Here is a 26702-nt window from a genome sequence, read left to right as displayed (position 1 = left end):
CTCCAGACCAATGACGAGCAGGATTGTTTCTCTTCTAGAAATACAGACAGGGCTGCAGGTCTAAAATACCTGAAAGAAGATTTACCTGGGCATACTGTTACAGTATTTACCTGGTGAAACAGTCTCCGGTGGTAAATTCACATTTAACACCACCATCACAGCACATTAAAAAAGACAGAATAGGACACTATGGGTTAAGGGAGCTTCAAGGGTGAGAGGTTACAGGCAGTTAGGGGATTTCTGATGTTTTGTCTGCTAAGGGATGGTTATTGGAGGTTAAAGGTTAGGCAGTTGTTAGTGGTTAAGATTAGAGGTTATAAGGGGTAAGGTGTGGTGGTGTACCTGAAGGTTTGGCTGTAGGCTGGTTGTTGGAGATGGTTGACTCTCCACACATCTCCATAGAAAACTGGAGCTGTTCCTCATTCTCACCACTCCCTGGAAAACAAACAAACCCCTCAACCCACCTGAATATACCAACTCAAGTAGAGGGTCTTGTCTCTCCAGCTCGCCCTAACTACAGAACCTTATCTCTAAGCCTTGACATACAGTGGGGCAGAAAAGTATTTAGTCAGCCACCAATTGTGCAAGTTCTCCTACTTAAAAAGATGAGGCCTGTAATTTTCATCATAGGTACACTTCAACTATGACAGACAAAATGAGAAACAAAATACAGAAAATCACATTGTAGGATTTTTTATGAATTTATTTGCAAATTATGGTGGACAATAAGTATGGTCACCTACAAACCAGCAAGATTTCTGGCTCGCACAGACCTGTAACTTCTTCTAAGAGGCTCCTCTGTCCTCCACTCGTTACCTGTATTAATGGCACCTGTTTGAACTTGTTATCAGTATAAAAGACACCTGTCCACAACCTCAAACAGTCACACTCCAAACTCCACTATGGTCAAGACCAAAGATCTGTCAAAGGACACCAGAAACAAAATTGTAGACCTGCACCAGGCTGGGAAGACTGAATCTGCAATAGGTAAGCAGCTTGGTTTGAAGAAATCAACTGTGGGAGCAATTATTAGGAAATGGAAGACATACAAGACCACTGATAATCTCCCTCGATCTGGGGCTCCACGCAAGATTTCACGCCGTCGGGTCAAAATGATCACAAGAACGGTGAGCAAAAATCCCAGAACCACACGGGGGGACCTAGTGAATGACCTGCAGAGAGCTGGGACCAAAGTAACAAAGCCTACCATCAGCAAGGGCATTGAATATGAAACGTGGCTGGGTCTTTCAGCATGACAATGATCCCAAACACACCGCCCGGGCAACGAAGGAGTGGCTTCGTAAGAAGCATTTCAAGGTTCTGGAGTGGCCTAGCCAGTCTCCAGATCTCAACCCCATAGAAAATCTTTGGAGGGAGTTGAAAGTCCGTGTTGGCCAGCAACAGCTCCAAAACATCACTGCTCTAGAGGAGATCTGCATGGAGGAATGGGCCAAAATACCAGCAACAGTGTGTGAAAACCTTGTGAAGACTTACAGAAAACGTTTGACCTCTGTCATTGCCAACAAAGTATTGAGATAAACTTTTGTTATTGACCAAATACTTATTTTCCACCATAATTTCCAAATAAATTCAATGTGATTTTCTCATTTTGTCTGTCATAGTTGAAGTGTACCTATGATGAAAATTACAGGCCTCTGTCATCTTTTTAAGTGGGAGAACTTGCACAATTGGTGGCTGACTAAATAATTTTTTGCCCCACTGTATAGGCTTTCAGAATACTGACCCCTGGTGAGAGCCTTGTCTGCTGCCTGCTGAGTCTCCTTGTCAAAACTCATGGCTACGGCTGTCACCGCCACCTGGAGGGGAGAGGGGATGTGAGAAAATGAGAGAGAATGAAACTCTTTTTACCTTGTTGCTATCATTTAATGACACAAATGTAAGATAAAGATACTGACCAAAACCGAGTTAAGATGGACAAGATAGGAGAGGTGTGCTCAGGTATGTATGTCCTCTCACCTGTATGAGTTCTTCTTCTGGTACAGCTACAGTGAAGTTGAGATGGCAAAGACAGCAGGGGATCATGGAACGCAGCTTAAAGTATAGACTCTACACACACAGACAAATAAAAAGCAGACAGTTCAATTTAATATGGAAGTTATATATTAAGTAGAATAAGTAAGAGGAACACCAACGCTTAACCCGTGCTTCCCTCTTGTGTGTATGGTCTTACTTTGAGCAAGTTCTCACAGAGGTCAGTAAAGATCTTGTTGAGGCCCTGGTTGGTCAGATTGGCATTACTGAGTCTGTAGACCCGGACAGATGTAAACATCTTGAGAGGAATGGAAGAGAATGAGTAAGATATTATAAATCGCAAAATAAGTAGTAGTAGTCGTCGTTGTAGTGTTTCAGTGTGCGAGCCTGACCTGTAGTCCTGAAGTCCAGTTGTGAATCCCAGGCATGACCTCCGTGTTACAGCTGTAGAACCCTGGAGAGAGACAGACATATGGACGGACATGGTGAAAGAGCAGAGTTGAATAGAAAATATAATTTCTAGTAGAACAGTGTGTATATACCTGCAGGTATGGGGGCATCAGTAAGTAGGGATTGGATGTCCTCTACTGCATCAGTGTCATCAATCTGAAGACAGGAGAAGAAATACATTAACACACCACATCCTATACTATGCCCACACACTACAATTTACACATCCAACATAACACACCCACCCTACAGTACACACACACACACACACCCTACAGTACACACACACCCTACAGTTAGAGGACACCCAGCCAGCCATACCTCCAGTACAAAGGCATCCTTCTTGCCGTGGGACAGGTCTAGTTCGGACAGCTCATCTGAACTCTCAGAGGTAGACCTGAACAGTCTGCTGGACCGCTGTCTGTCAGGGATAGGAGACCCCACCACCTCCTCTATACACTCCTACAACAAGAGCAATAAAAACAACAATAGGTGTGTGTGGCTCCGACCAACCCTGTCCAGGTTGTGAGCCGCTGAGTTAGTCACAGTCCCATAGCAACAGCATCAGTCCAAACCACACAATAAGTAGCTACATCCAATTCACCCACACCCAAGAAGGCGCTATCAAAGTAAGTTTTTATATTAGTTAATAGCACACAACAATTTAGTGGAGGGAGGAAAAGTGAGAAGACTCTTCAGGGGTTGGGTTAACGCAGCATTTATCTTTTTTTCCACTCAGAAAAGTTCAGATAAAATATCTTGCTGCGTTTTTTAAAAATGCAGATCTAAATTGCTTCTTATTGTAAATTCTGCTTCAGTCATGGTTCGCGCCAAATCATCAATGGAAAAGGACAAATTTCATGCTTTAGTTTCACTTCTCCACTTGAATGAAATATCTTTGCTCTAGTCATTGGATCACCAGACAGCTCTGACAGGTGTAGGTTACTTTTCCCAAGTACTTTCCTTCGGTGTAGTTTTTCTCCAGTAATAAGTTAAAATGCAAACATTAGAAAATGTTGCTGGCTATATTCTTTCTGTGATAAACATTAGAAATATGATGGCCATGCATTGTTTTTGCTAAAGGAAAATAGCTTGCTTTTGAATTGTAAGCTAATTTACATGTGTTAATGCTAGCCAAGTAGCATTGCACTGCTGTTGTCATCTGATAAACTATTTTCTGCCATATCTGTTGCACTAATGTATTTTGTGTTAAGAAAAACTATAGCCCCTTAAATGCATGAGCATACTAGCTGTGTTCTTGAGTGTACTATCATAGAGCTCTGATTCTAGACTGTACTTAGAGTTGTGATTTTAGAGTGTATGCATTTCCGTAGATCTGTGATTCTGGACTGTACTCGTACAGCTGTAATTGTAGGACTAGTCATATTGTGATTCTAGAGTATTGTACTCGTATAGAGGTTTAATTCTTGAAAGGCTGTAGTTCTCATACAGAGCTGTGATTCTAGAGGGTGTTGTACTCATACAGAGTTGATTAATAGAGAGGGTAGTGTGGCATGCATCACTAATTGGGCATGCTCAGTACCGTATTCAGGCCGGTGAATGCCTCAGGGTCCAACGTAAATAACTTCTTAACAACCAGAGAAAGACAGGAGATAACTATCACTTTCATATTTACACAGAATTACACCGACACACATATGGCTGTGTGTGCGTGCCTCTCACCGGGGGGTGTATGTTGTAGAGCTCCTTGTTCTTGGCGATGGTGTCATCGATGCGTTTCTGCATGGTGGAGATGTGTTGGTCGTAGCTCAGGTCACTGGGGGTCTTTCCAGCTATCTGGATACCACCTGGAGCTGGCAGCGCTGACAGGTACACACCCGTTGCAGACTGGACACACACACGCCAAAGAGAGGGATATACACGACACACACACAGACCCGTCAGATATACAACTCTTAGAACACTGGAGGAGAGGTAGGCACGCACGCACGCACACAGACTTACAGCTAGTCCCAGGAGCATGTTTTCTCCCACACTGATCTGAATGCGGAGTCCAAACAGAGCATTCATGGAGCGCAGTTTGAGTTTGTTCATCAGCTGTGTGTGGAGCTCATACTCCATGAAGGGGAGGAGGTTAGAGATGGATGTAGCATTCACCTCCCCTTGGGCCTTCTTCTTCGTTCGACACAACCTGCAATATAACATCATTTTACATACCTCTCTGGGCCACCTTCCTCATCCGAAAAAACATAATAAGCTCAGAAAAAAAAGAAACGTCCCCTTTTCAGGACCCTGTCTTTCAAAGACAGGTCTTCATTGTAAAGGGTTTAAACACTGTTTCCCATGCTTTCCAAACAATTAATGAATATGCACCTCTAGAACGGTCGTTAAGACATTAACCGCTTACAGACGGTAGGCAATTAAAGTCATAGTTATGAAAACTTAGGACACTAAAGAGGCCTTTCTACGGACTCTGAAAAACACAAAAAGAAAGATCCCCATGGTCCCTGCTCAGCTGTGTGAATGTGCCTTAGGCATGCTGCAAGGAGCCATGAGGACTGCAGATATGGCCAGGGCAATAAATTGCAATGTCCGTACTGTGAGACGCCTAAGACAGTGCTACAGGGACAGCTGATCATCCTCACAGTGGCAGACCACGCGTAACAATATCTGCACAGGATCTATACATCCGAACATCACACCTGCAGGACAGGTACAGGATGGCGGCAACAACAACTGCCCAAGTTACACCAGGAACGTACAATCCCTCCATCGGTGCTCAGACTGTCCGCAATAGGCTGAGAGAGGCTGGACTGAGGGCTTTTAAGGCAGGTCCTCACCAGACATCACCGGCAACAACATCGCCTATGGGCACAAACCCACCGTCCCTGGACCAGATAGGACTGGCAAAAAGTGCTCTTCACTGACGAGTCGCGGTTTTGTCTCACTGGGGGTGATGATCAGATATGCGTTTATCGCCGAAGGAATGAGTGTTACACCGAGGCCTGTACTCTGGAGCGTGATCGTTTTGGAGGTGGAGGGTCCATCATGGTCTGGGACGGTCTGTCACAGCATCATCGGACTGAGCTTGTTGTCATTGCAGGCAATCTCAACGCTGTGCGTTACAGGGAAGATATCCTCCTCCCTCATGTGGTACCCTTCCTGCAAGACAGGAATGTCAGTATTCTGCCATGGCCAATGAAGAGCCCGGATCTCAATCCCATTGAGTAAGTCTGGAACCTGTTGGATTGGAGGGTAAGGGCTAGGGCCATTCCCCCCAGAGATGTCCGGGAACTTGCAGGTGCCTTGGTGGAAGTGGGGTAACATCTCACAGTGAGATGGTAAATCTGGTGCAGTACTTAATGCAGCTGGTGGCCACACCAGATACTGACTGTTACATTTTGACCCCACCCTTTGTTCTCGGACACATTATTGAATTTCTGTTAGTCACATGTCTGTGAAACTTGTTCAGTTTTTGACTCAGTTGTTGAATCTTGTTATGTTCATACAAACATTTACACGTTAAGTTTGCTGAAAATAAACACAGTTGACATTTCTCTTTTTGCTGAGTTTATTACCCACACAGACAGGATATATGGTGGTAGTGTGTGTATGTTACCTGGCCTGTATGAGGCAGCCCTTCCCAGTAACCTCAGCCTCAGCAGGTAGGTCTATTGTAGTAAAGAGCACATCAGGGACCTTCTGTCTCCTACAGTGGTAGCAGTACGTAAGCTGAGCTGGGAACGGCATGTTGAACTCATCATACGGGATGTGAACAAACCCGCAGCTAGGGGGCGACGCATCCTCAAACCTGAAATACACACACAGCTCAGAAAGAAATGCACCATTTTTAAATTCAATTAATCCAATTAATTCAGAACACCCCTCTCCATTTAGAAGCAATCAATGACTAGGTTAGTCCAAAACCTCCTGGCCACTCAAATCTTTTCACACCTACACTAACACCCATCCAGCAGTGTGTGTGTGTGTGTTCCTACCCCAGCCAGGTTGAGCTAACTTCCCCCTCGCCCCTCTCCGACCCCACCATGCCGGGGTGTGGTTGTCGTGATAACCTGTGGTCGCTGCCGCCGGTGTCCAGACAGCCCTCACGCATGAATCTGGGATTCAACATGGCCGCTGTGCCAGATGCAGACAAGATACACACCTCCTCACTGTGGGAACAGGAGGGAGGGGAGAGGGAGAAGAGGGTGGAGAGAGAGAGAGATGGTGGATAACTTTAGATCCACATAACTTTAGATAACTTTCTGTGCCTATAATGCACTAACAGACTTTGAAATACAACTTTGGTCTTTGTATTGTGTGTAGTGTACCAGATGCTGGTGCTCTCGCTGTATCCCACCACAGCGTGGCAACCCAGGGCTTTTGCATGAGACTTAATCTCCTGACGAATCTCCTCCCACCACGCATCCCTCGTCTCCGGCTCGTCTGCAACACAAACACACATAATGTCATACACAGACACACATACATAGCGACACAGACACCTACACACAGGCTGGATACCTGACTGACTGTCTACCAGAAACTAGCGACAATCATAAATTTGCTGACTATCAGAAACTAAAACCTATTAGAAACTAGCTACTTTTAGAAACTTACTGACCATCAGAAACTAGGAGTATCGAAACTAGCGAATACCATTAAATAAGAAGCAACAGAGAATCAACTGACACTTTTTTTTTTGCTGATTGTGTTAAAATGGTGCATCATAGCAAGCAGGTACCACTTAACCAACTGTCAGTTTTTAACACAGTGAACATGATGTTGATGATGAACATAATGAAGGTGTTTAGTTAGTGTCTGGGCTGTTCTCATCTCATAGCATCATCTCCAGGCCAGCCAATCACAGGAAGACAGGAATGTAGGGTGGTGTCCCAACCCCCTACATCTCCTTAACTTCATTCCCATAAAGTATTGTGTTCAGTAGTTCACACCAAAGCTAAACAAATATAAATGTTTAAAAAAATGAAATTAATAGGAGTATTCTTATTGGACAAGTGCCTTCCTGTTTCAAAACATTATCTACAGTTTTTGAGGCTCCTGAACAAGACCCTGGCCTCACATAAGGCCAGGCAAGGAAGAGAAGAGGCCCTTCTCAGAGCCTTCATCATACTCAAATGAGGGACACCTGGTGGGAGGCTGAACCATGCCTTCCTGTTTCAAAACATTATCTACAGTTTTTGAGGCTCCTGAACAAGACCCTGGCCTCACATAAGGCCAGGCAAGGAAGAGAAGAGGCCCTTCTCAGAGCCTTCATCATACTCAAATGAGGGACACCTGGTGGGAGGCTGAACCATGGTCCTTAATAATAACCATGGGTCCACTCTGTACCTCCTGGGAGAGGCCACATGCTCAAAGAGAGATAGAGACGATAGAGAGGGAAGAAGGGAGAGAGAGAGGAAAATGGAGACACGGGGAGGAAGGAAGGATATGAGATGGATGGATAAATGGCTCAGGCATAACAGACCCAGAGCAGAGCCCTCTCTAAAAGAAGCAGCATGTCTCACAGGTACACTCACATCCACACGCATGGGCAGAGGGCCATATTCATTCATCACAGATCTTGAACCAACACAGCCCCGTCTCTAACTACACTACCCTGTGTCTCACACTCCCTCCATTCCTGTACCCCCGTCCATCCTCTTGTCTCTTCCCCCCTCCCAGCATGAATACGGCCCAGTGAATCCAGGGATGATGCACATACCCAGTCTGTCTCAGTTTTAACCTGGACAGGCTTCTTAGAGGAGCATTACTGAAGCGCAGGGAGAACTTTAGGGATGCAATGTGTCACACACTGCTGTAGCAGCTTGGGATGGTGGGCTAGCCAAGGGGGAAGGACTGGGGGGGGGGGGGGGTTAGCGCATGCTCAGCACACACACATACACAGACTAGGAGAGAGGAGGATGGCAGCTCAGTGAAAGAAACAGAGCTTTAGTTTAGAGCTGTAACTAGATGCTTGCAGACACCCATTTTTGTGTGCCTGGGTGGGTGTGTTTCAGTGAGCTGCCATGTCTCCAGTGTGAGACCAGTAGGAGGAGGGAGGTACCTGCAGCGACACTATTCCAGTCTAGCAGTTTGTAAGAGCGCGTGTTACCCAACACTGGGCCAGAACAACACACACCATTAGTACAGAAAGAGAGAGGAAAAAGAGAAGATACAAACTACAACACAACAGCACCACAGTAATTGCAAAGACAGACCACCGAGTCAATACCAGAGTCTAGCAGAGAGAGAGAGAAAGAGAAAGAAGCGAGAACAAGGTTGAGAGAAAAGCAGATATGGTGAGAAGAATGATCAAAGATATGCTGTGGAATTAGACAAGCAGGGAGAGAGGTAAAGGCTAAAGAGAGGAGAGAAAGAGAAGAGGCATTCACTAGCAGATCTCTCTACAGTCTAAGGCAGGGGTATCAAACATACGGAGGGGGACCAATCCGGCCCGCCGGTAGTTTGAGTAATAAAACATTAATACACACACACACGGAGTAAACATAAAATTAAGAACACCTGCTCTTTTCATGACATAAATCCAGGTGGAGGCTATGATCCTTACTGATGTCCCTTAAAAGGGTAGAGCGAATGCCTGGTACACTCCGGAAATATCAGAAATCATTCATAAAATAAATGATGCCTGGAACACAGGCTTTAGGCCTGGACTGGCAAGTTATTAAACTGAGGAATCCTTGTGTAAGACAAATCAGAAAGGTTAAACATGATTATGTTACAGCCCTTTCGAATTGTAATGGGAACACGGCTAAATTGTGGAAAACTGTCAAATTCCTGAAGGGTTCCACTTCCTCCTCTCTGCCACAACAAATTAATTTACTTTTTAAAAATGCTGTCATTTTATTTCAGCGGGCTCTCTTTTGGAAAGAACTTCTAAGCCTATTCATAATTATATTGGGCTGGATGTTGATAGGGGAAACGTGCTGAATGATCAGAGAAATTATAGTCAAAGCTTTTCTTTTAGGCTATTTACCGAAAAATGTGTCCTGGAAGCTTTGCTAGCAATAGAGAAGACCCGACTAACCGGATCCCGGTCTGCTTAACTGTGCAGCACCCATCATTGTTGGCTTAATAAACACAATTTCTATTTAACACTGGTATCAGGAAATATTCCAAAAGCATGGAAATCAGCTCGTGCTGCCATTCCTTAAGGGCAGGGATAGTAGTGTTCGTAATAATTATCACCCCATTTCAAGGCATCCTTGTCTAGCTACGATTCTTGAATCATTGGTAAATGTACAAATATGATATTTTTTATCTGACAAATGTATTGTGAATGTAAATAAAATCAGGCCTTAGGCCTGGGCATAGCACTATTACTGTTACCATTTTAGTTATTAATGATCTTGTCCATGCTTTTGACACAAATTAAATGTGCTGCTTTGTTTGTGGACCTGTCAAAAGCTTTTGATACTGTTGATACTGCTATTTCATTGTTGTCCTCAATAGGCCTGAGCTCTGACGCCTGTTCATGGTTATGTAAACTATTTGCATTCTCAGAAACCCTACCTGCGTGTTAGCTTCAGCTACCTGCAGATTCATACTACAGCTATGACAATGTTTGTATTGGATGGTGGTAGTATGAGTTGGGATTATGCCGGTTCATTGTTAGCTAGCTAGCTACAGTACATGTCTAAACAAAAGACTTAGCCAGATGATTACATGGCCCATCAAGTTAGCCAGGTGTATCTGGGGGTGATTAAGGCCATCTATTGTATTTCATGAACGTGTACACGTATAGACAGTAGTGACCCATCCACTTAACTAGATGTGGCTGGGGTTGGTTACAACATATCCTTCACATGACCCATCAATTTAGACAAGCGTGTCAGGTAACCGTCACGTAAAAATGATAAAAGTATTTTATCTGGACACTATTTTTGATATTGCTACTATGTAAGTAACCATTTCAATGTACTGTTTACACCTTCTGTATCCTGTGCATGTGACAAATCAACTTTTTATTTGATATAGTGTGTGTTTACCAGAGACTAATTTGAAGAACAACATGACCTGCACCAAAGTCAGATAAGGATATAGGCCAAGGACTAGATACTGTATTTTTACCAGGAGTTTTTCCTTATTGTTGGTTACTACTTTCACCGCTTTTAGTTTTGAAATCTTTGGTTGTTTACTAAACACTATGTTTAGCAAATGGCCTCACATGTAAATCTTTAAAGAGATCGGAGGGCCTAAGGTTTAAGAGGGTGTGAACAATGCTGAATGTAGACAAAGAAAAATTTCGCAAAAATGGGGTTACAAGTTTATCAACTTTCAAAGCAGAATTACTTTTCCATTGTTCTTCAACTGCAGTGTATGAAATACCATTTTCTAGCTGAGTCTCCATTTTCAAATTTTACAACATAAGACCGAATCGAGGCGGTCAGTCACATACGCAGATGATACTACTATGTATGCCCAAACGGTGGCCACAAAGTTCGAAGCTAAGTTCGAAACTAAGGGGACTAGCCAGAACCATGAAAAACAGCCACAGAGTATTATTCCTCCTCCACCAAACATTACAGTTGGCACTATGCATAGGGGCAGGTAGCGTTCTCCTGGCATCCGCCAAACCCAAATATGTCCGTCAGATGGTGAAGCATGATTCATCACTCCAGAGAAGGCGTTTCCACTGCTTCAGAGTCCAATGGCGGCGAGTTTTACACCACTCCAACCGAAGCTTGGCATTGCGGATGGTGATCTTAGGCTTGTGTGCGTGCGGCCATGGAAACCCATTTCACGAAGCTCCTGACGAACAGTTCTTGTGCCGACGTTGCTTCCAGAGGCAGTTTGGAACTCGCTAGTGAGTGTTGCAACTAAAGTTGCATATTTTAGGTAATATTCAGAGGTCCAAACTTACCGTGGGAATTAACGGGAATATATGGGAATGAATATTAATACCATTTAAGATGATGGTTTTTTTTGCATTGGATATATTTACTGCAGTACAGCGCCCTTAACCACTGCGCCACCCGGGAGGCAGCTGTGGCATGTATGGGCTTCAAGCAGAAGTCTAAGCTTGTTGATGTATTTCAGAACTGCAGTTTCCAGTTAAGTGGGCAGGGAAGTACAGATTTCTTCTCTTACATCTGCAAGCAGAGTCTGAGCATCAGCCAGGATGGCATAGTCTCCCTCAATCCGTGCAATGGCTACTGCTATAGGTATTTGTTTTGTTTATGAAATAATCTCCAAAATATCGTTATATAAAGCCTACTCGCTGTGGACGACTATTTCAGCACCGTTTCACGCTGCTCTGAGTCGAGCATGGAGAAACTAACATGTTCAATTATATTCCATGATATTCTTAAGATATATGTGTTGACTGAATTTAAGGTATGTTGTCCTGCTAACAACCCATAATGGGCTATTATAATACTGAACATGGTGTCCAGGTCAGGATAACCAAAACATTTCTTTATTAAAGACTAAGAATGTTGGTACTTATTTATTTTGATCCAAAGCAGTGGATGAGTGTAGGACTGTGCCATCAACTTGATAATATATATAACGATATTTTGGAGATGATTTTGTTTTCAAAAAAACAAAAGCGAGCGATTTGTAATCTGAATAAGGCCATAATAGTATTTGTAAAGGTCAAAACATGTATTTCTGTTTTTAGAGGGAGAGAAACGCTGGGCCAATTGTGTCGTCGCCCTATGGGACTCCCAATCACAGTTGGATGTGATTAATAATAATAATTAATAATACTTTTTGTTGTATTATTATTTTTGTCTATACTGGTCGATTAAACTGAAATTGTAACCTATCACGGTCGGTTGTGATATAGCCAACCTAACTTAAGTTTTACATTTGACGATAGAATTTTCCCCCTACCCACCTCCTAGGCAAGTCTATTGTCCTGCTACCTGCTAATAGCCATAATGGTGATGCACAACGTGACCGTGCGTGTTTGAGTATTCTCCAGTAAGCAACCATTTGTTTACCTTCATTAGCCTACTTTGTTCTAATATTTCTGTCATTCAGTGATATTTATTCCCATAGTAATTCGTTATGGATCCATAAAGAAATAAACATCTGCATTTTGAAAGTATTTATATCATTATTTTATTAACGAAAGCATAAAGATGCTGAAGAAATACAGTGCTGTACAGTATATGCTTTATCCAACATTTTGCGGTTGCATGAGGTCACCCACACGCAGATTTATGTAGGATGCCAAGGCTATATGACTGTGCCATCAACTTGATTATTTAGCAGACATCACTTGCTTATATTCAGTCAACACATATATCTTAAGAATATCATGGAATATAATTGAACATGTTAGTTTCTCCATGCTCGACTCAGAGCGGCGCGAAACGATGCTGAAATAGTCGTCCACAGCGGGTAGGCTAAAAATAACTATATTTTGGAGATTATTTCATAAAAATAAAAAAATGAAAGTTGCCGATTGTAATCTGAATGAAGGCCATAATATTCTTTAGAAATATTTAACACACATTAACAAGTCCAATACAGCAAATGAAATATAAACATCTTGTTAATCTACCCATCGCGTCCGATTTTTAAAATGTTTTACAGCGAAAACACAACATATATTTATGTTAGATCACCACCAAATTCAAAAACACACAGACATTTTTCACAGCCAAGGATAGTCACAAAAGCAGAAATATAGATAAAATGAATCACTAACCTTTGATTATCTCCATCGGATGACACTCATAGGACATCATGTTATACATGTATTGTGTGTTTTGTTCGATAATGTGCATATATATAAAAAATAAAAAAACATCCGGTGATTTTGCAGAAATACTCACAAAAAACATTGATAAATGATGCAAGTGTTATTCACAGAATTAAAGATAAACGTATCCTCTATGCAACCGCTGTGTCTGATTTAAAAATAAAAAAAACTTGACGGAAAAATAATAATCTGAGAACGGCGCTCAGAACCCAAAGAAATAGCCGCCATTTTGTTGTCAACAGAAGCTACAAAAAACACTAAATATTCACTTACCTTTGAATATCTTCATCAGAAGGCAGTTCCAGGAATCCCAGTTCGACAATAAATGACTGATTTGTTTCATAAACTTCCATAAAGCCCATCATTTAGCCACTTGTTGATAGCTTGTTCAGCCCAGCATTCACTCCTCAAAAAGCACGAGCAATTCCTCCAGACAAAAACTCATAAAGTTATGTTACAGGTCGTAGAAACAAGTCAAATGACGTATGCAATCCATAATTAGGATGTTTTAAACATTAATCAGCAATAAGGTTCCACCGGAGAATTTCATTGTCTGAAGAAATGCATTGGAACGGAAGAACACTCTCTCGTGACCGCGCGCAATGAGACCGAGGCTTTCTGCCAGACCGCTCACTCAAAGAGCTATTATGAGACCCTCCTTTATAGTTGAATCATACAACCAGAATCAAAAGACAGTGACATCTTGTGGAAGCCCTAGGAAGTGCATGCACATCCATATCTAAAATGGACATCAAATGGCACTGTTTTCAAAATCGAGTTCTCACTTCCTGTTTGGATTTCTTCTCATGTTTTTGTCTGCCATATGAGTCTGGTTATACTCACATACATAATTCAAACTGTTTTAGAAACTTCAGGGTGTTTTCTATCCACCAGTAGTAATAATATGCTTATATTCCCATCTGGGAAAGAGTAGGAGGCAGTTTACTCTGGGTACGCCTTTCATCCAAAAGTGAAAATGCTGCCACCTAGCCCCAACAGGTTATTAACTTCTTGACGCTACCCATCCCTTTAGCGGGATCATTTTCGTCAGCAACCGCTGAATAGCATAGCAACAGTCAAATAATATTTTTTAAAAATATTCATATTCATGAAATCACAAGTGCAATATTGCAAAACACAGTTTAGCCTTTTGTTAATTCACCTCTCGTCTCAGATTTTGAAATTATGCTTTACAGTGAAAGCAAGCCAAGCATTTGTGTAAGTTTATCAATAGCATAACATTACATTATGTACACTAAGCATTAAGTAGCTAGGTCACGAAAATCAGAAAAGCAATCAAATTAATCGTTTACCTTTGATGATCTTTGGATGTTTTCACTCACGAGACTCCAAGTTACACAACAAATGTTCCTTTTGTTCCATAAAGATAATTTTTATACCCAAAATACCTCCGTTTGTTTGTCGCGTTATGTTCAGAAATCCACAGGAAAGAGCGGTCACGACAACGCAGACGTATATTCCAAATAATATCCATAATGTCCACAGAAACATGTCAAACGTTTTTTATAATCAATCCTCAGGTTGTTTTTAAATAATTTTTTCGATAATATATCAAAGGGGTGTGTAGGTTTTTCAAAAACACTGGGAGAAACAATGGCCGCCTTACTCTGTAGCGCAAAACTCACTCTGAGAGCCCCCAACTATCCACTTATGCAATGTGATCTTTCACGCTCATTTTTCTAAATAAAAGCCTGAAACTATGTCTAAAGACTGTTGACACCTTAGGGAAGCCATAGAAAAAGGAAACTGGTTGATATCCCTATAAAATGGAGGATAGGCATGCATAGGAACAGAGAGGTTTCAAAATAAGAGGCACTTCCTGATTGGATTTTCCTCGGGTTTTCACCTGCAATATCAGTTCTGTTATACTCACAGACAATATTTTGAGAGTTTTGAAAACTTGTGTTTTCTATCCTAATATGACAATTATATGCATATTATAGTTTCTGGGGCTGAGAAATAGTCCGTTTCAAATGGGTACATTTGAGCCAAAAACAAAAATACTGCCCCCTACACACAAAAGGTTAACCAACACCTCTTTATTTTGATACTTTGTGGATGGACCCATATGTAATTATTGGCGGCAACATGAGTCTCACTAGTGTTGAGTAATGTGCTGTTAAAAGCGGTGTAGGTCTTATTTATTTAAAGAGCATATTGAAGCAATAGGATTTGACGCAATAGTCAATAGTCACTGTGGTCAACTATTTTAGCAAGCATGGGGACTGGTCTTGAAAAATCCATTAGATTTTTATTTTCACTGAATCCGTTTAGGTATTGGTTAGACTACAATTATAAAATTAGGGTGTGGAAATGTTATGCTCTTAGTACTGTAGCCTACTCCCGACCGTCACGTTGTATAGCGCCATATTTTCCGTTCCATCTAAAAACTCAACGGACACTGAAAGCTTAACGAAATGTATTCTTCCCAGAGGGTAAATACAGCTGCACTCTGACAAAGTCATTTTCACACAAGCACTGATATTTAACTGTTCCTCATAGGCCGAGTCTCCTCCTACACATATGTACAAACACCATTCTTTACTGCTAGGCAGGACACTAAGTGATGCAGGCCTCCTAAAGCCCAAAATACAATACAGCCAAGCCACAGCACACAGCCATGCACTACCAAACCTCAACACCAGGGACAGCAAACACCACAGCGTAAGCTACTACACACACAACTACCACACGTGCACAACTATCAGCTCACGGTTTAAGTCCTATCTAACCACATATCTAGCAGTGTTTCCCCTGTATGACAGACTGAGACACACCCTTAAAAGGATAGTGTACGATTTTGAAAATTAAAAGCAGTGTAGCACCTATTTCTCAATGCCAGGAACCCATATAATCGTAACTTAGAGCACCCCAAGAAAACATTCCCAAATTTCAAACTCCTAAATCAATTAGAATATTTTAACGTTATTCTAAAAGTTGGGTTTAAGATTCTCTCCAAATCAGCTCTAACTTCGGAAACAATCCCACAACGCCCTGCGGTCAGCGTCATACGGTGAATGAAAAACTTCTTAAAAGTGGGATAAATTTGTGTAAATGAGGTGGGCGCATTGGGAGTCTACTCAATCTGTGGGGCGCATTTCTTCCCTGAGAACTTCCACGGCTATCAACAATGGAAAGAGGACTTCAGAAGTTGCTGTCCCTACAATTAACGTGACTTCTAACGCATCTCAAACAGTCAGCAGAAACTGCAAGCAGATACGGCAAGCATTATCACTGGCATGGAAGTGAACCAGGTAAATGGAAAAGCTAGCTAGCTTGCTACCTCTATGCTAACGTTAGCTAGTTATAGAGCTACTGCATTTAGCTCGTCTTCCATCTAAATAACACTTATAAAATAAACCAAATGTAAAATGTCTGCCAGCTTTTGGTAGCCAACTGCTGATGCTGTCATATTTTTATTCTAACCTTTATTTAACTAGGCAAGTCAGTTAAGAACAAATTCTTATTTACAGGGGACAGTCGGTTAACTGCCTTTTTCAAGGGCGGAACGACAAATTTTGACCTTGCCGGCTCATGGATTCGATCCAGCAACCTTTCGGTTACTGGCCCAACGCTCTAACCACTAGGCTACCTGCCGCCCCATAGATAGTACAAGCCTATGGGAAAGAGTAGTTTTCAAGGTGTTTCTGGGGGCTGCAAGATGCGGTAATTCGTTCGTTCTGTGGCAGTTTTTTTTATATAGCCTGACAAGTGCGGGCTAAACTGAAATGTGACTCTTCGGCCATGAATCCGTTTACAGATCGGGTGGCATTTCGGGTGAAGCCACAGAGCCATGTTTTCTTTGGCGGGGTGAATTGTGGATTTTGGTCTGTGGAAAAGTGTATTTTTGAATCTTACGATCAATGTGGTCACAGTTGCTTCTTGTTGAAAAGGCAGCAGATAACTTTCGCTTGCTATAGCTAGCTATCCTCCACCATTTCTGAATACATTCATGGATATTTTTTTCTATCTGGCAAAATAAGCGAGCTAGATTTTGTTTGTGTACTGCCATATGTTGATAACATAGCTAAGTTTGACACTGGTATGGGCTAGTAAATATCCTAAATCTCGCTAGTTAGACGCAAGAGAGAGAATTCACTTTGTCACTTTCAGGGGTGTGAATATTTATATAAAGTAGATATTTCTATTTAATTTTCAATAAATGTATTAACCATTTCTTAAAACATGTTTTCACTTTGTCATTATGGGGTATTGTACTTAAATGGGTGAAAAAAACAACATTCTGAATTAAGGCTATAACACAACATGTGGAATAAGTCAAGGAGAATGAATACTTTCTGAAGACACTGTAAATATCAGATGAAGTCCATTATTTGCTACCTGGACTTTAAGCCCTTTTTCTACTTACGCATGCACCCAAATCCTCACCAGAGAGGATACCTGACATGACACTTTCCTGACGTGACGATCCACTGTCATGCAGAGTAAGAGATGTGATCAAGTTACACTTGAAATTCACTATTGTTTGCCAGTGAAATATCTTATAACTTTAACCATCTTCAGCTCAGGGCTCCAGCTATGCATTTGCTCACTTGCTAGCTGGTGGCTAGCCAGCAAAATCTCTTCTTCTATTTTAACCCAGAATTTCAAGTGTAACTTGAGCCCTGCTGTCTAATATTTGTTTCTGCAGCAAACCATTTGTGATAGTTGTAAAACTTTATGAGCTGGGGTGTCTGTCCTTGCATTAGTTTATGTTCGCTTGCACTTCTTAGCATTTAGCTAGCATCCGCTATGGGAATTCGCTAGTACTTTGTTAGCGTTACTATTATTATTACTTTTGGAGAAAAAAAAAGCACCCCCTTCTGTGCACTGCCAGCAATACCGTAAAACCCAGTTTGGTACAGTAATAGTAATTAGGTATGAAAACCTGGATACCTCCCAATCCTAATTAACTCTAGCTGACTAACACACTGATCCCACGATGTGACACACCCCTCACCCACTGGGTGAGCGGGTCATGTCATAAACATGATCGAACTAACCTGGAAACTACAGTGCAACATGTAATACAACATGTGTTTTCCTATAGCCAGGACGGAGCGTTCTTGTGGAACTCACCGGGGTTGTGTATGCGGTCAAGCAGCTTGACCGAGCGGGTGCTGACCACGCCCCCGACGTGAACCAAGAAGCCAGGGGGGAAACAGGTCAACGTGAAGATGGGGAACTCCTGAAAAGATACAAATAGGGTCAGTTACAGTAAAAGTCAGGAGTCAGGGTTCAAACCTGTCTCCAGGACATCCGTTTACTTGGGAAACAGTTGAATTAAGGATTGGCATGCTCAACCTTGTCTTCTTCAAACAATAACATGCAGGGTTGTAAGGGCATAAGATAGAAGAGAAAAACCCATACTGACTTATAGTCTCTGTCCACACATATATACAGTGCCTTCGGAAAGTATTCTGACCCCTTGACTTTCTCACATTTTGTTAGGTTACAGCCTTATCCTAAAATTTGTTTTTTTACTAATCAATCTACACACAATAACCCAAAATGACAAAGCAAAAACAGGTTTTTAGAAATGTCTTAAAAATTACATGAACATAAGTACTCAGACCCTTTACTCAGTACTTTGCTGAAGCACCTTTGGCAGTGATTACAGCCTTGAGTCTTCTTGGGTATGACACTACAAGCTTGGCACAACTGTATTTGGAGAGTTTCTCCCATTCTTCTCTGCAGATCTCATGTTCTGTCAGATTGGATGGGTAGCATTGCTGCACAGCTATTTTCAGGTCTCTCCAAAGATGTTCGATCGGGTTCAAGTCCGGGTTTTGGCTGGGCCACTCGGACTTGTCCCGAAGTCACTCCTGCGTTGTCTTGGCTGTGTGCTCAGGGTTGTTGTCCTGTTGGAAGGTGAACCTTCGCCCCAGTCTGAGGTCCTGAGCGCTCTGGAGCAGGTTTTCATCAAGGATCTCTCTGTGTTTTGCTATGCTCATCTTTCCCTCGATCCTGACTAGTCTCCCAGTCCCTGCCGCTGAAAGACATCCCCACAGCATGATACTCCCATCACCATGTTCCACTGTAGAGATGCCAGGTTTCCTCCAGATGTGACGCTTGGAATTCAGGCCAAAGAATTCAATCTTGGTTTCATCAGACCAGCGAATCTTGTTTCTCATGGTCTGAGAATCTTTAGATTCCTTTTGGCAAACTCCAAGTGGGATGTCATGTGCCTTTTACTGAAGAGTGTCTTCCATCTGGCCACTCTACCATAATGGCCTGATTTGGTGGAGTGCTGCAGAGATGGTTGTCCTGAAAGATTTTTCCATCTCCCTCGAGGAACGCCAGAACTCTTTCAGAGTAACTTTTGCATTCTTGGTCTCCTCCCTGACCAAGGCCCTCCTCCCCCGATTGCTCTGTTTGGCCAGGCGGCCAGCTCTAGGAAGAGTCTTCGTTGTTCCAAGCTTCTTCCACTTAAGAATTATGGTGGCCACTGTCTTCTTGGGGACCTTCAATGCTGCAGAAATGTTTTGGTACCCTTCACCAGATCTGTGCAGACAGAATCCTGTCTCGGGGCTCTATAGACAATTCCTACAACCTCATGGCTTGGTTTTTGCTCTGACATGCACTGTCAACTGTGGGACCTTATATAGACAGATGTGTGACTTTACAAATCATGTCCAATCAATTGATTGGGGGAGGTGAACAAGAACCGGATGGTCACTCTGACAGAGCTCCAGAGTTCCTCTTTGGAGATGGGAGAACCTTCCAGAAGGACAACCATCGATGCTGCACTCCACCAAACAGGAATTTATGGTAGAGTGGCCAGACGGAAGCCACTCCTCAGTAAAAGGCACGACAGCCTGCTTGGACTTTGCCAAAAGACATCTAAAAGGACTCTCAATGGGAGAAACTCCCAAATACAGGTGTGCCAAGCTTGTAGTGTCATGCCCAAGAGGACTTGAGGCTACAATCATTTCCAAAGGTGCTTCAACAAAGTACTGAGTAAAGGTTCTGAATACTTATGTAAATATAAATATTTTTTCATATGTTTGCAAAATAAATCTAAAAAACAGTTTTTGCTTCGTCATTATGGGGTAAATGTGTGTAGATTGATTAAGTAAAAAAAGAATACATTTCAGAATCAGGCTGTAACGTAACAAAATGTGGAAAAAGTCAAGGTGTCTGAATAGTTTCCGAATGCACTGTAAGGAGAGGAAACCACTGTAAACTGTTGAGAAGCAGCCCAACTAAGACTAAAACCCTTGAGCAGAACTCAGGCAGGAAAGAGGTTTGATAGAAGCATCCAGAATAAACACTGTGTGTGTGTGTTTATTTATTTTATTTATTATTTAACCAGGTAGGCAAGTTGAGAACAAGTTCTCATTTACAATTGCGACCTGGCCAAGATAAAGCAAAGCAGTTCGACAGATACAACGACACAGAGTTACACATGGAGTAAAACAGACATACAGTCAATAATACAGTATAAACAAGTCTATATACAATGTGAGCAAATGAGGTGGGAAGGGAGGTAAAGGCAAAAAGGCCATGGTGGCAAAGTAAATACAATATAGCAAGTAAAACACTGGAATGGTAGTTTTGCAATGGAAGAATGTGCAAAATAGAAATAAAAATAATGGGGTGCAAAGGAGCAAAATAAATAAATAAATAAAATTTAATACAGTTGGGAAAGAGGTAGTTGTTTGGGCTAAATTATAGGTGGGCTATGTACAGGTGCAGTAATCTGTGAGCTGCTCTGACAGTTGGTGCTTAAAGCTACGGAGGGAGATAAGTGTTTCCAGTTTCAGAGATTTTTGTAGTTCGTTCCAGTCATTGGCAGCAGAGAACTGGAAGGAGAGGCGGCCAAAGAAAGAATTGGTTCTGGGGGTGACTAGAGAGATATACCTGCTGGAGCGTGTGCCACAGGTGGGAGATGCTATGGTGACCAGCGAGCTGAGATAAGGGGGGACTTTGCCTAGCAGGGTCTTGTAGATGACATGGAGCCAGTGGGTTTGGCGACGAGTATGAAGCGAGGGCCAGCCAACGAGAGCGTACAGGTCGCAATGGTGGGTAGTATATGGGGCTTTGGTGACAAAACGGATTGCACTGTGATAGACTGCATCCAATTTGTTGAGTAGGGTATTGGAGGCTATTTTGTAAATGACATCGCCAAAGTCGAGGATTGGTAGGATGGTCAGTTTTACAAGGGTATGTTTGGCAGCATGAGTGAAGGATGCTTTGTTGCGAAATAGGAAGCCAATTCTAGATTTAACTTTGGATTGGAGATGTTTGATATGGGTCTGGAAGGAGAGTTTACAGTCTAACCAGACACCTAAGTATTTGTAGTTGTCCACGTATTCTAAGTCAGAGCCGTCCAGAGTAGTGATGTTGGACAGGCGGGTAGGTGCAGGTAGCGATCGGTTGAAGAGCATGCATTTAGTTTTACTTGTATTTAAGAGCAATTGGAGGCCACGGAAGGAGAGTTGTATGGCATTGAAGCTTGCCTGGAGGGTTGTTAACACAGTGTCCAAAGAAGGGCCGGAAGTATACAGAATGGTGTCGTCTGCGTAGAGGTGGATCAGAGACTCACCAGCAGCAAGAGCGACCTCATTGATGTATACAGAGAAGAGAGTCAGTCCAAGAATTGAACCCTGTGGCACCCCCATAGAGACTGCCAGAGGTCCGGACAGCAGACCCTCCCGATTTGACACACTGAACTCTATCAGAGAAGTAGTTGGTGAACCAGGCGAGGCAATCATTTGAGAAACCAAGGCTGTCGAGTCTGCCTTTCTTATCGATGGCGTTTAAGATATCGTTTAGGACCTTGAGCGTGGCTGAGGTGCACCCATGACCAGCTCTGAAACCAGATTGCATAGCAGAGAAGGTATGGTGAGACTCGAAATGGTCGGTAATCTGTTTGTTGACTTGGCTTTCGAAGACCTTAGAAAGGCACGGTAGGATAGATATAGGTCTGTAGCAGTTTGGGTCAAGAGTATCCCCCCCTTTGAAGAGGGGGATGACCGCAGCTGTTTTCCAATCTTTGGGAATCTCAGACGACACGAAAGAGAGGTTGAACAGGCTAGTAATAGGGGTGGCAACAATTTCTGCAGATAATTTTAGAAAGAAAGGGTCCAGATTGTCTAGCCCGGCTGATTTGTAGGGGTCCAGATTTTGCAGCTCTTTCAGAACATCAGCTGAATGGATTTGGGAGAAGGAGAAATGGGGAAGGCTTGGGCGAGTTGCTGTTGGGGGTGCAGTGCAGTTGTCCGGGGTAGGAGTAGCCAGGTGGAAAGCATGGCCAGCCGTAGAAAAATGCTTATTGAAATTCTCAATTATGGTGGATTTATCAGTGGTGACAGTTTCCTATCTTCAGTGCAGTGGGCAGCTGGGAGGAGGTGTTCTTATTCTCCATGGATTTTACAGTGTCCCAGAACTTTTTTGAGTTAGTGTTGCAGGAAGCAAATTTCTGCTTGAAAAAGCTAGCCTTGGCTTTTCTAACTACCTGTGTATAATGGTTTCTAGCTTCCCTGAACAGCTGCATATCACGGGGGCTGTTCGATGCTAATGCAGAACGCCATAGGATGTTATTGTGTTGGTTAAGGGCAGTCAGGTCTGGGGAAAACTAAGGGCTATATCTGTTCCTGGTTATAAATTTCTTGAATGGGGCATGTTTATTTAAGATGGTTAGGAAGGCATTTAAAAAAAATATCCAGGCATCCTCTACTGACGGGATGAGATCAATATCCTTCCAGGATACCCCGGCCAGGTCGATTAGAAAGGCCTGCTCGCAGAAGTGTTTCAGGGAGCGTTTTACAGTGATGAGTGGAGGTCGTTTGACCGCTGACCCATTACGGATGCAGGCAATGAGGCAGTGATCGCTGAGATCTTGGTTGAAGACAGCAGAGGTGTATTTAGAGGGCAAGTTGGTTAGGATGATATCTATGACGGTGCCCGTGTTTACGGCTTTGGGGAGGTACCTGGTAGGTTCATTGATCATTTGTGTGAGATTGAGGGCATCAAGTTTAGATTTTAGGGTGGCTGGGGTGTTAAGCATGTTCCAGTTTAGGTCGCCTAGCAGCACGAACTCTGAAGATAGATGGGGGGCAATCAGTTCACATATGGTGTCCAGAGCACAGCTGGGGGCAGAGGGTGGTCTATAGCAGGCGGCAACGGTGAGAGACTTGTTTTTAGAGAGGTGGATTTTTAAAAGTAGAAGTTCAAATTGTTTGGGTACAGACCTGGATAGTAGGACAGAACTCTGCAGGCTATCTTTGCAGTAGATTGCAACACCGCCCCCTTTGGCAGTTCTATCTTGTTTGAAAATGTTGTAGTTTGGAATTAAAATTTCCGAATTTTTGGTGGTCTTCCTAAGCCAGGATTCAGACACAGCTAGAACATCTGGGTTGGCAGAGTGTGCTAAAGCAGTGACTAGAACAAACTTAGGGAGGAGGCTTCTAATGTTAACATGCATGAAACCAAGGCTATTACGGTTACAGAAGTCGTCAAAAGAGAGCGCCTGGGGAATAGGAGTGGAGCTAGGCACTGCAGGGCCTGGATTCACCTCTACATCGCCAGAGGAACATAGGAGGAGTAGAATAAGGGTACGGCTAAAAGCTATGAGAATTGGTCGTCTAGAACGTCTGGAACATAGAGTAAAAGGAGGTTTCTGGGGGCGATAAAATAGCATCAAGGTATAATGTACAGACAAAGGTATGGTAGGATGTGAATACAGTGGAGGTAAACCTAGGTATTGAGTGATGAAGAGAGAGATATTGTCTCTAGAAACATCATTGAAACCAGGAGATGTCATTGCATGTGTGGGTGGTGGAACTAATAGGTTGGATAAGGTATAGTGAGCAGGACTAGAGGCTCTACAGTGAAATAAGCCAATAAACACTAACCAGAACAGCAATGGACAAGACATATTGACATTAAGGAGAGGCATGCTTAGTCAAGTGATCAAAAGGGTCCAGTGAGTGGAGAGGTTGGTTGGGGATCACGGTGATTTAGACAGCTAGCCAGGCCATCGGTAGCAAGCTAGCATAGGATGGAGGTCTGTTGTTAGCTACCTCTTGCGTTCCGTCAGTAGATTAGTGTGGTTCCGTGTGGTAGAGGGGATTAATCCAAATCACACAACAACAACAAAAATAAAAACAATAGATATAGTTAGAGGCCCAAGAAGAAAACATAATAATAATAAAAATAAATAAATTGTCCGATTGTCTATTCAGATAGCAGCCGGTAAGACAGCTAACGGTTAGCAGGCCGCAGATGGGCGTTCAGGTAACGTCACGACGGAGGAGCCAGCCGGATAACTCCTTCGGGTAGATAACGTCGGCAGTCCAGTTGTGAAGGCCCGGTGGGGCTCCACGTAGGCAGTAAAACGGGTCCGGATAGGTGACTGCAGCCCAGGAGTGATTGACGGAGCTGGCTAGCTCCGGAATAATTGATGTTTGCTCCGGAATCGACGAAGGCCGATAGTCACACGGATAGCAGCTAGCTAGCTGTGAGATCCGGGTATGAATGTCCAGAGAGCAGTCGAAATCCAGGGACATGAGAGAAAAATTGGTCCGGTATGTTCCGTTCCGAGCCGCGCTGCGCCGTACAGAACTGGCGATAGATTTTCGAGCTAAAGGATAGCTGATGACCACAAACCGTCGTTAGCTGAATACTAACGATTTGCCAGTAAAGAAGCTAACTAGCTTCTGATTAGCTTCTGGCTAGTTTCAGGCTAGCTTCTTGGAGTTTCTGGCTAGCTTCTGGCTAGTTTCAGGCTAGCTTCTTGGAGTTTCTGGCTAGCTTCTTGGAGGATTACAGATTTGAGGTAAATAATACTTTTTTATAAATATAAATTGGTGAGGCGGGTTGCAGGAGAGTGTTTTGAAGATGAGTTGATGGAAAATAAAAATAATAAAAAGTTGTAAATATATATATATATACACACACATACACAGGACACGACAAGACGAGGACAAAAGACGTCTGAACTGCTATGCCACCTTGGTGTGACAAAGTGTGTGTGTGTCATACCCTGGTGTTTACAAATATACCAGAGGGTGAGGTTCCCTGAGAGGAAGGAGTGGTCAAGAAGATGAAGAGACGGAACATTATTCACTAACATAATCATACTTCACTCTCACAAACTCTTCACAATTCACCCTTTCACACAGCAAAATGCAGTGCGGTGTGTGTCCGGTGTGTGTGCTTACCCTCTGCTCCAGAGCTGATTGGGTATGTTGTCTGAGAAGGGTCTTCAGAGGCCCAGCCTCTTTTCCAACGCTGCCCCCACTCCCCATCCCTGATAGGACGAGAGAACAACACTTCACCAATCACATCACTTCATCACAGAAAGCTGGCATTCGTCGACAACCACAAGTATGTAAGTAGCCTTGCAAGAGCCTTAGCTTGTGCGAGCTGGAACACCGACAACCATGCAAATTCCTACTAAGCTAATATAAGCTAATATCTACATAGCATTTATCATACACCTTTGCAAATGGCAACATTCCCATAAATCTACCTGTGAGGATAGAGAACATTCACATAGCTGCTTTATTATCCCCTCTGTACACAACTGCATACTACACCACCATAGAGACTTGCAAATGGGGGTGATTGTGGGGGGGCTGGACATGCCTTAAACCACATTAGAAAAACATGGGCAGGGGGTCACTCCAGGGCAGTTAGTATCGGGGCCAGAGACCAGCAAGGATGGACATTTCACCCAAGGTTAAGTGGGGTAAAGTTCGAGAGGAGCACATTTATGGCCGTTAGAGGTTGTAGATGCAGTTTGTAAAAGGTGTTTTAGTGCTTCATGACTTCTGAACTCTGTGCCCTACCAGAGACTATAATAAAGGCTATTTAACTATTTAAGTGTAACAAGTGTTATAAGGGGTGTTGTTGGGCTTCATGACTCCTGCAGGGTGTTATAGTGTTAAAGACAGTTATAGACCTTCATGACCGTCCTACCGGAGGCCGCCAGCATCAGCTCTTCACTGAATGATACAGTCTTTCTCAACACAGACCCCTCTGATTGGACAGAGGGGAGAGGGGGTGGGGTGTAGGCTCTGAGGGCAGACCCAATGCTGCACAGGATTAGCCCAGAGGAAGGAAGGGACGGGGAATCGAAGGAGAGGGTGGGGGAACTGGGACAGAGGAAGACCCCAGGACTAGACACAAACCTCTCTGCAGAGAAAGAGGTGAAGAGAGAGAGAAAGAGAGAGGCAGGAGGTAGGGAGACAGAAAACAAGGAGAAAAAAAGAAGACAGCAAGAAAAGCAGAAAAGAAAGACAGTGGAGGAGAGTCACATGATTTGAAATCTGACAGGGGGAAAAAAGGGAAATAAAACTCCTTTAGGAAGAAGGGAGTTGGGGAAGAGAGGAAGTGAGGGGGATCAAAGGTTGTATTACCACCAGTAAGGGGAGCCATGTCCTGTCCTAGGGAAAGTGTGAGTTATTATGTGGTGAACACCAGAACTATGGTCAACAGCTGCTGTCAGTGTGATTCTAACAAAATGACTTGAAATAAATCAATAAAACAATGAACTGGGATAGCAAAATAAACAACACAGTGAGTTTCAGAGTGG

General features: G+C 43.1%; 1 protein-coding gene across 18 annotated transcripts in view; it reads right to left on the bottom strand.

The window, feature by feature from the left end:
* Window positions 1-26702, bottom strand: part of LOC109889412 (C2 domain-containing protein 5) — a 46523-nt gene that overhangs the window by 4402 nt on the left and 15419 nt on the right. For 5 of the 18 annotated variants that reach the window (XM_031822844.1, XM_031822846.1, XM_031822847.1 and 2 more), the window contains exons 9-24: window positions 26087-26302; window positions 25327-25415; window positions 18239-18347; window positions 6735-6849; window positions 6402-6575; window positions 6023-6214; window positions 4408-4594; window positions 4126-4290; window positions 3986-4030; window positions 2764-2904; window positions 2535-2598; window positions 2385-2446; window positions 2192-2290; window positions 1978-2067; window positions 1745-1817; window positions 343-435 (exon numbers count right to left, since the gene is read on the bottom strand). In XM_031822844.1, coding sequence (XP_031678704.1) covers window positions 343-435; window positions 1745-1817; window positions 1978-2067; window positions 2192-2290; window positions 2385-2446; window positions 2535-2598; window positions 2764-2904; window positions 3986-4030; window positions 4126-4290; window positions 4408-4594; window positions 6023-6214; window positions 6402-6575; window positions 6735-6849; window positions 18239-18347; window positions 25327-25415; window positions 26087-26302 — 1914 coding nt within the window. The remainder of the gene's footprint in view (window positions 1-342; window positions 436-1744; window positions 1818-1977; window positions 2068-2191; window positions 2291-2384; window positions 2447-2534; window positions 2599-2763; window positions 2905-3985; window positions 4031-4125; window positions 4291-4407; window positions 4595-6022; window positions 6215-6401; window positions 6576-6734; window positions 6850-18238; window positions 18348-25326; window positions 25416-26086; window positions 26303-26702) is intronic. The other 13 variants (XM_031822848.1, XM_031822851.1, XM_031822852.1 and 10 more) reach the window with 4 other exon arrangements.

Source organism: Oncorhynchus kisutch, linkage group LG4 (assembly GCF_002021735.2).
Source record: "Oncorhynchus kisutch isolate 150728-3 linkage group LG4, Okis_V2, whole genome shotgun sequence".
In the NCBI taxonomy this organism is placed as follows: Eukaryota; Metazoa; Chordata; class Actinopteri; order Salmoniformes; family Salmonidae; genus Oncorhynchus; species Oncorhynchus kisutch.
This window is presented reverse-complemented; position numbering and strand designations above follow the sequence as displayed.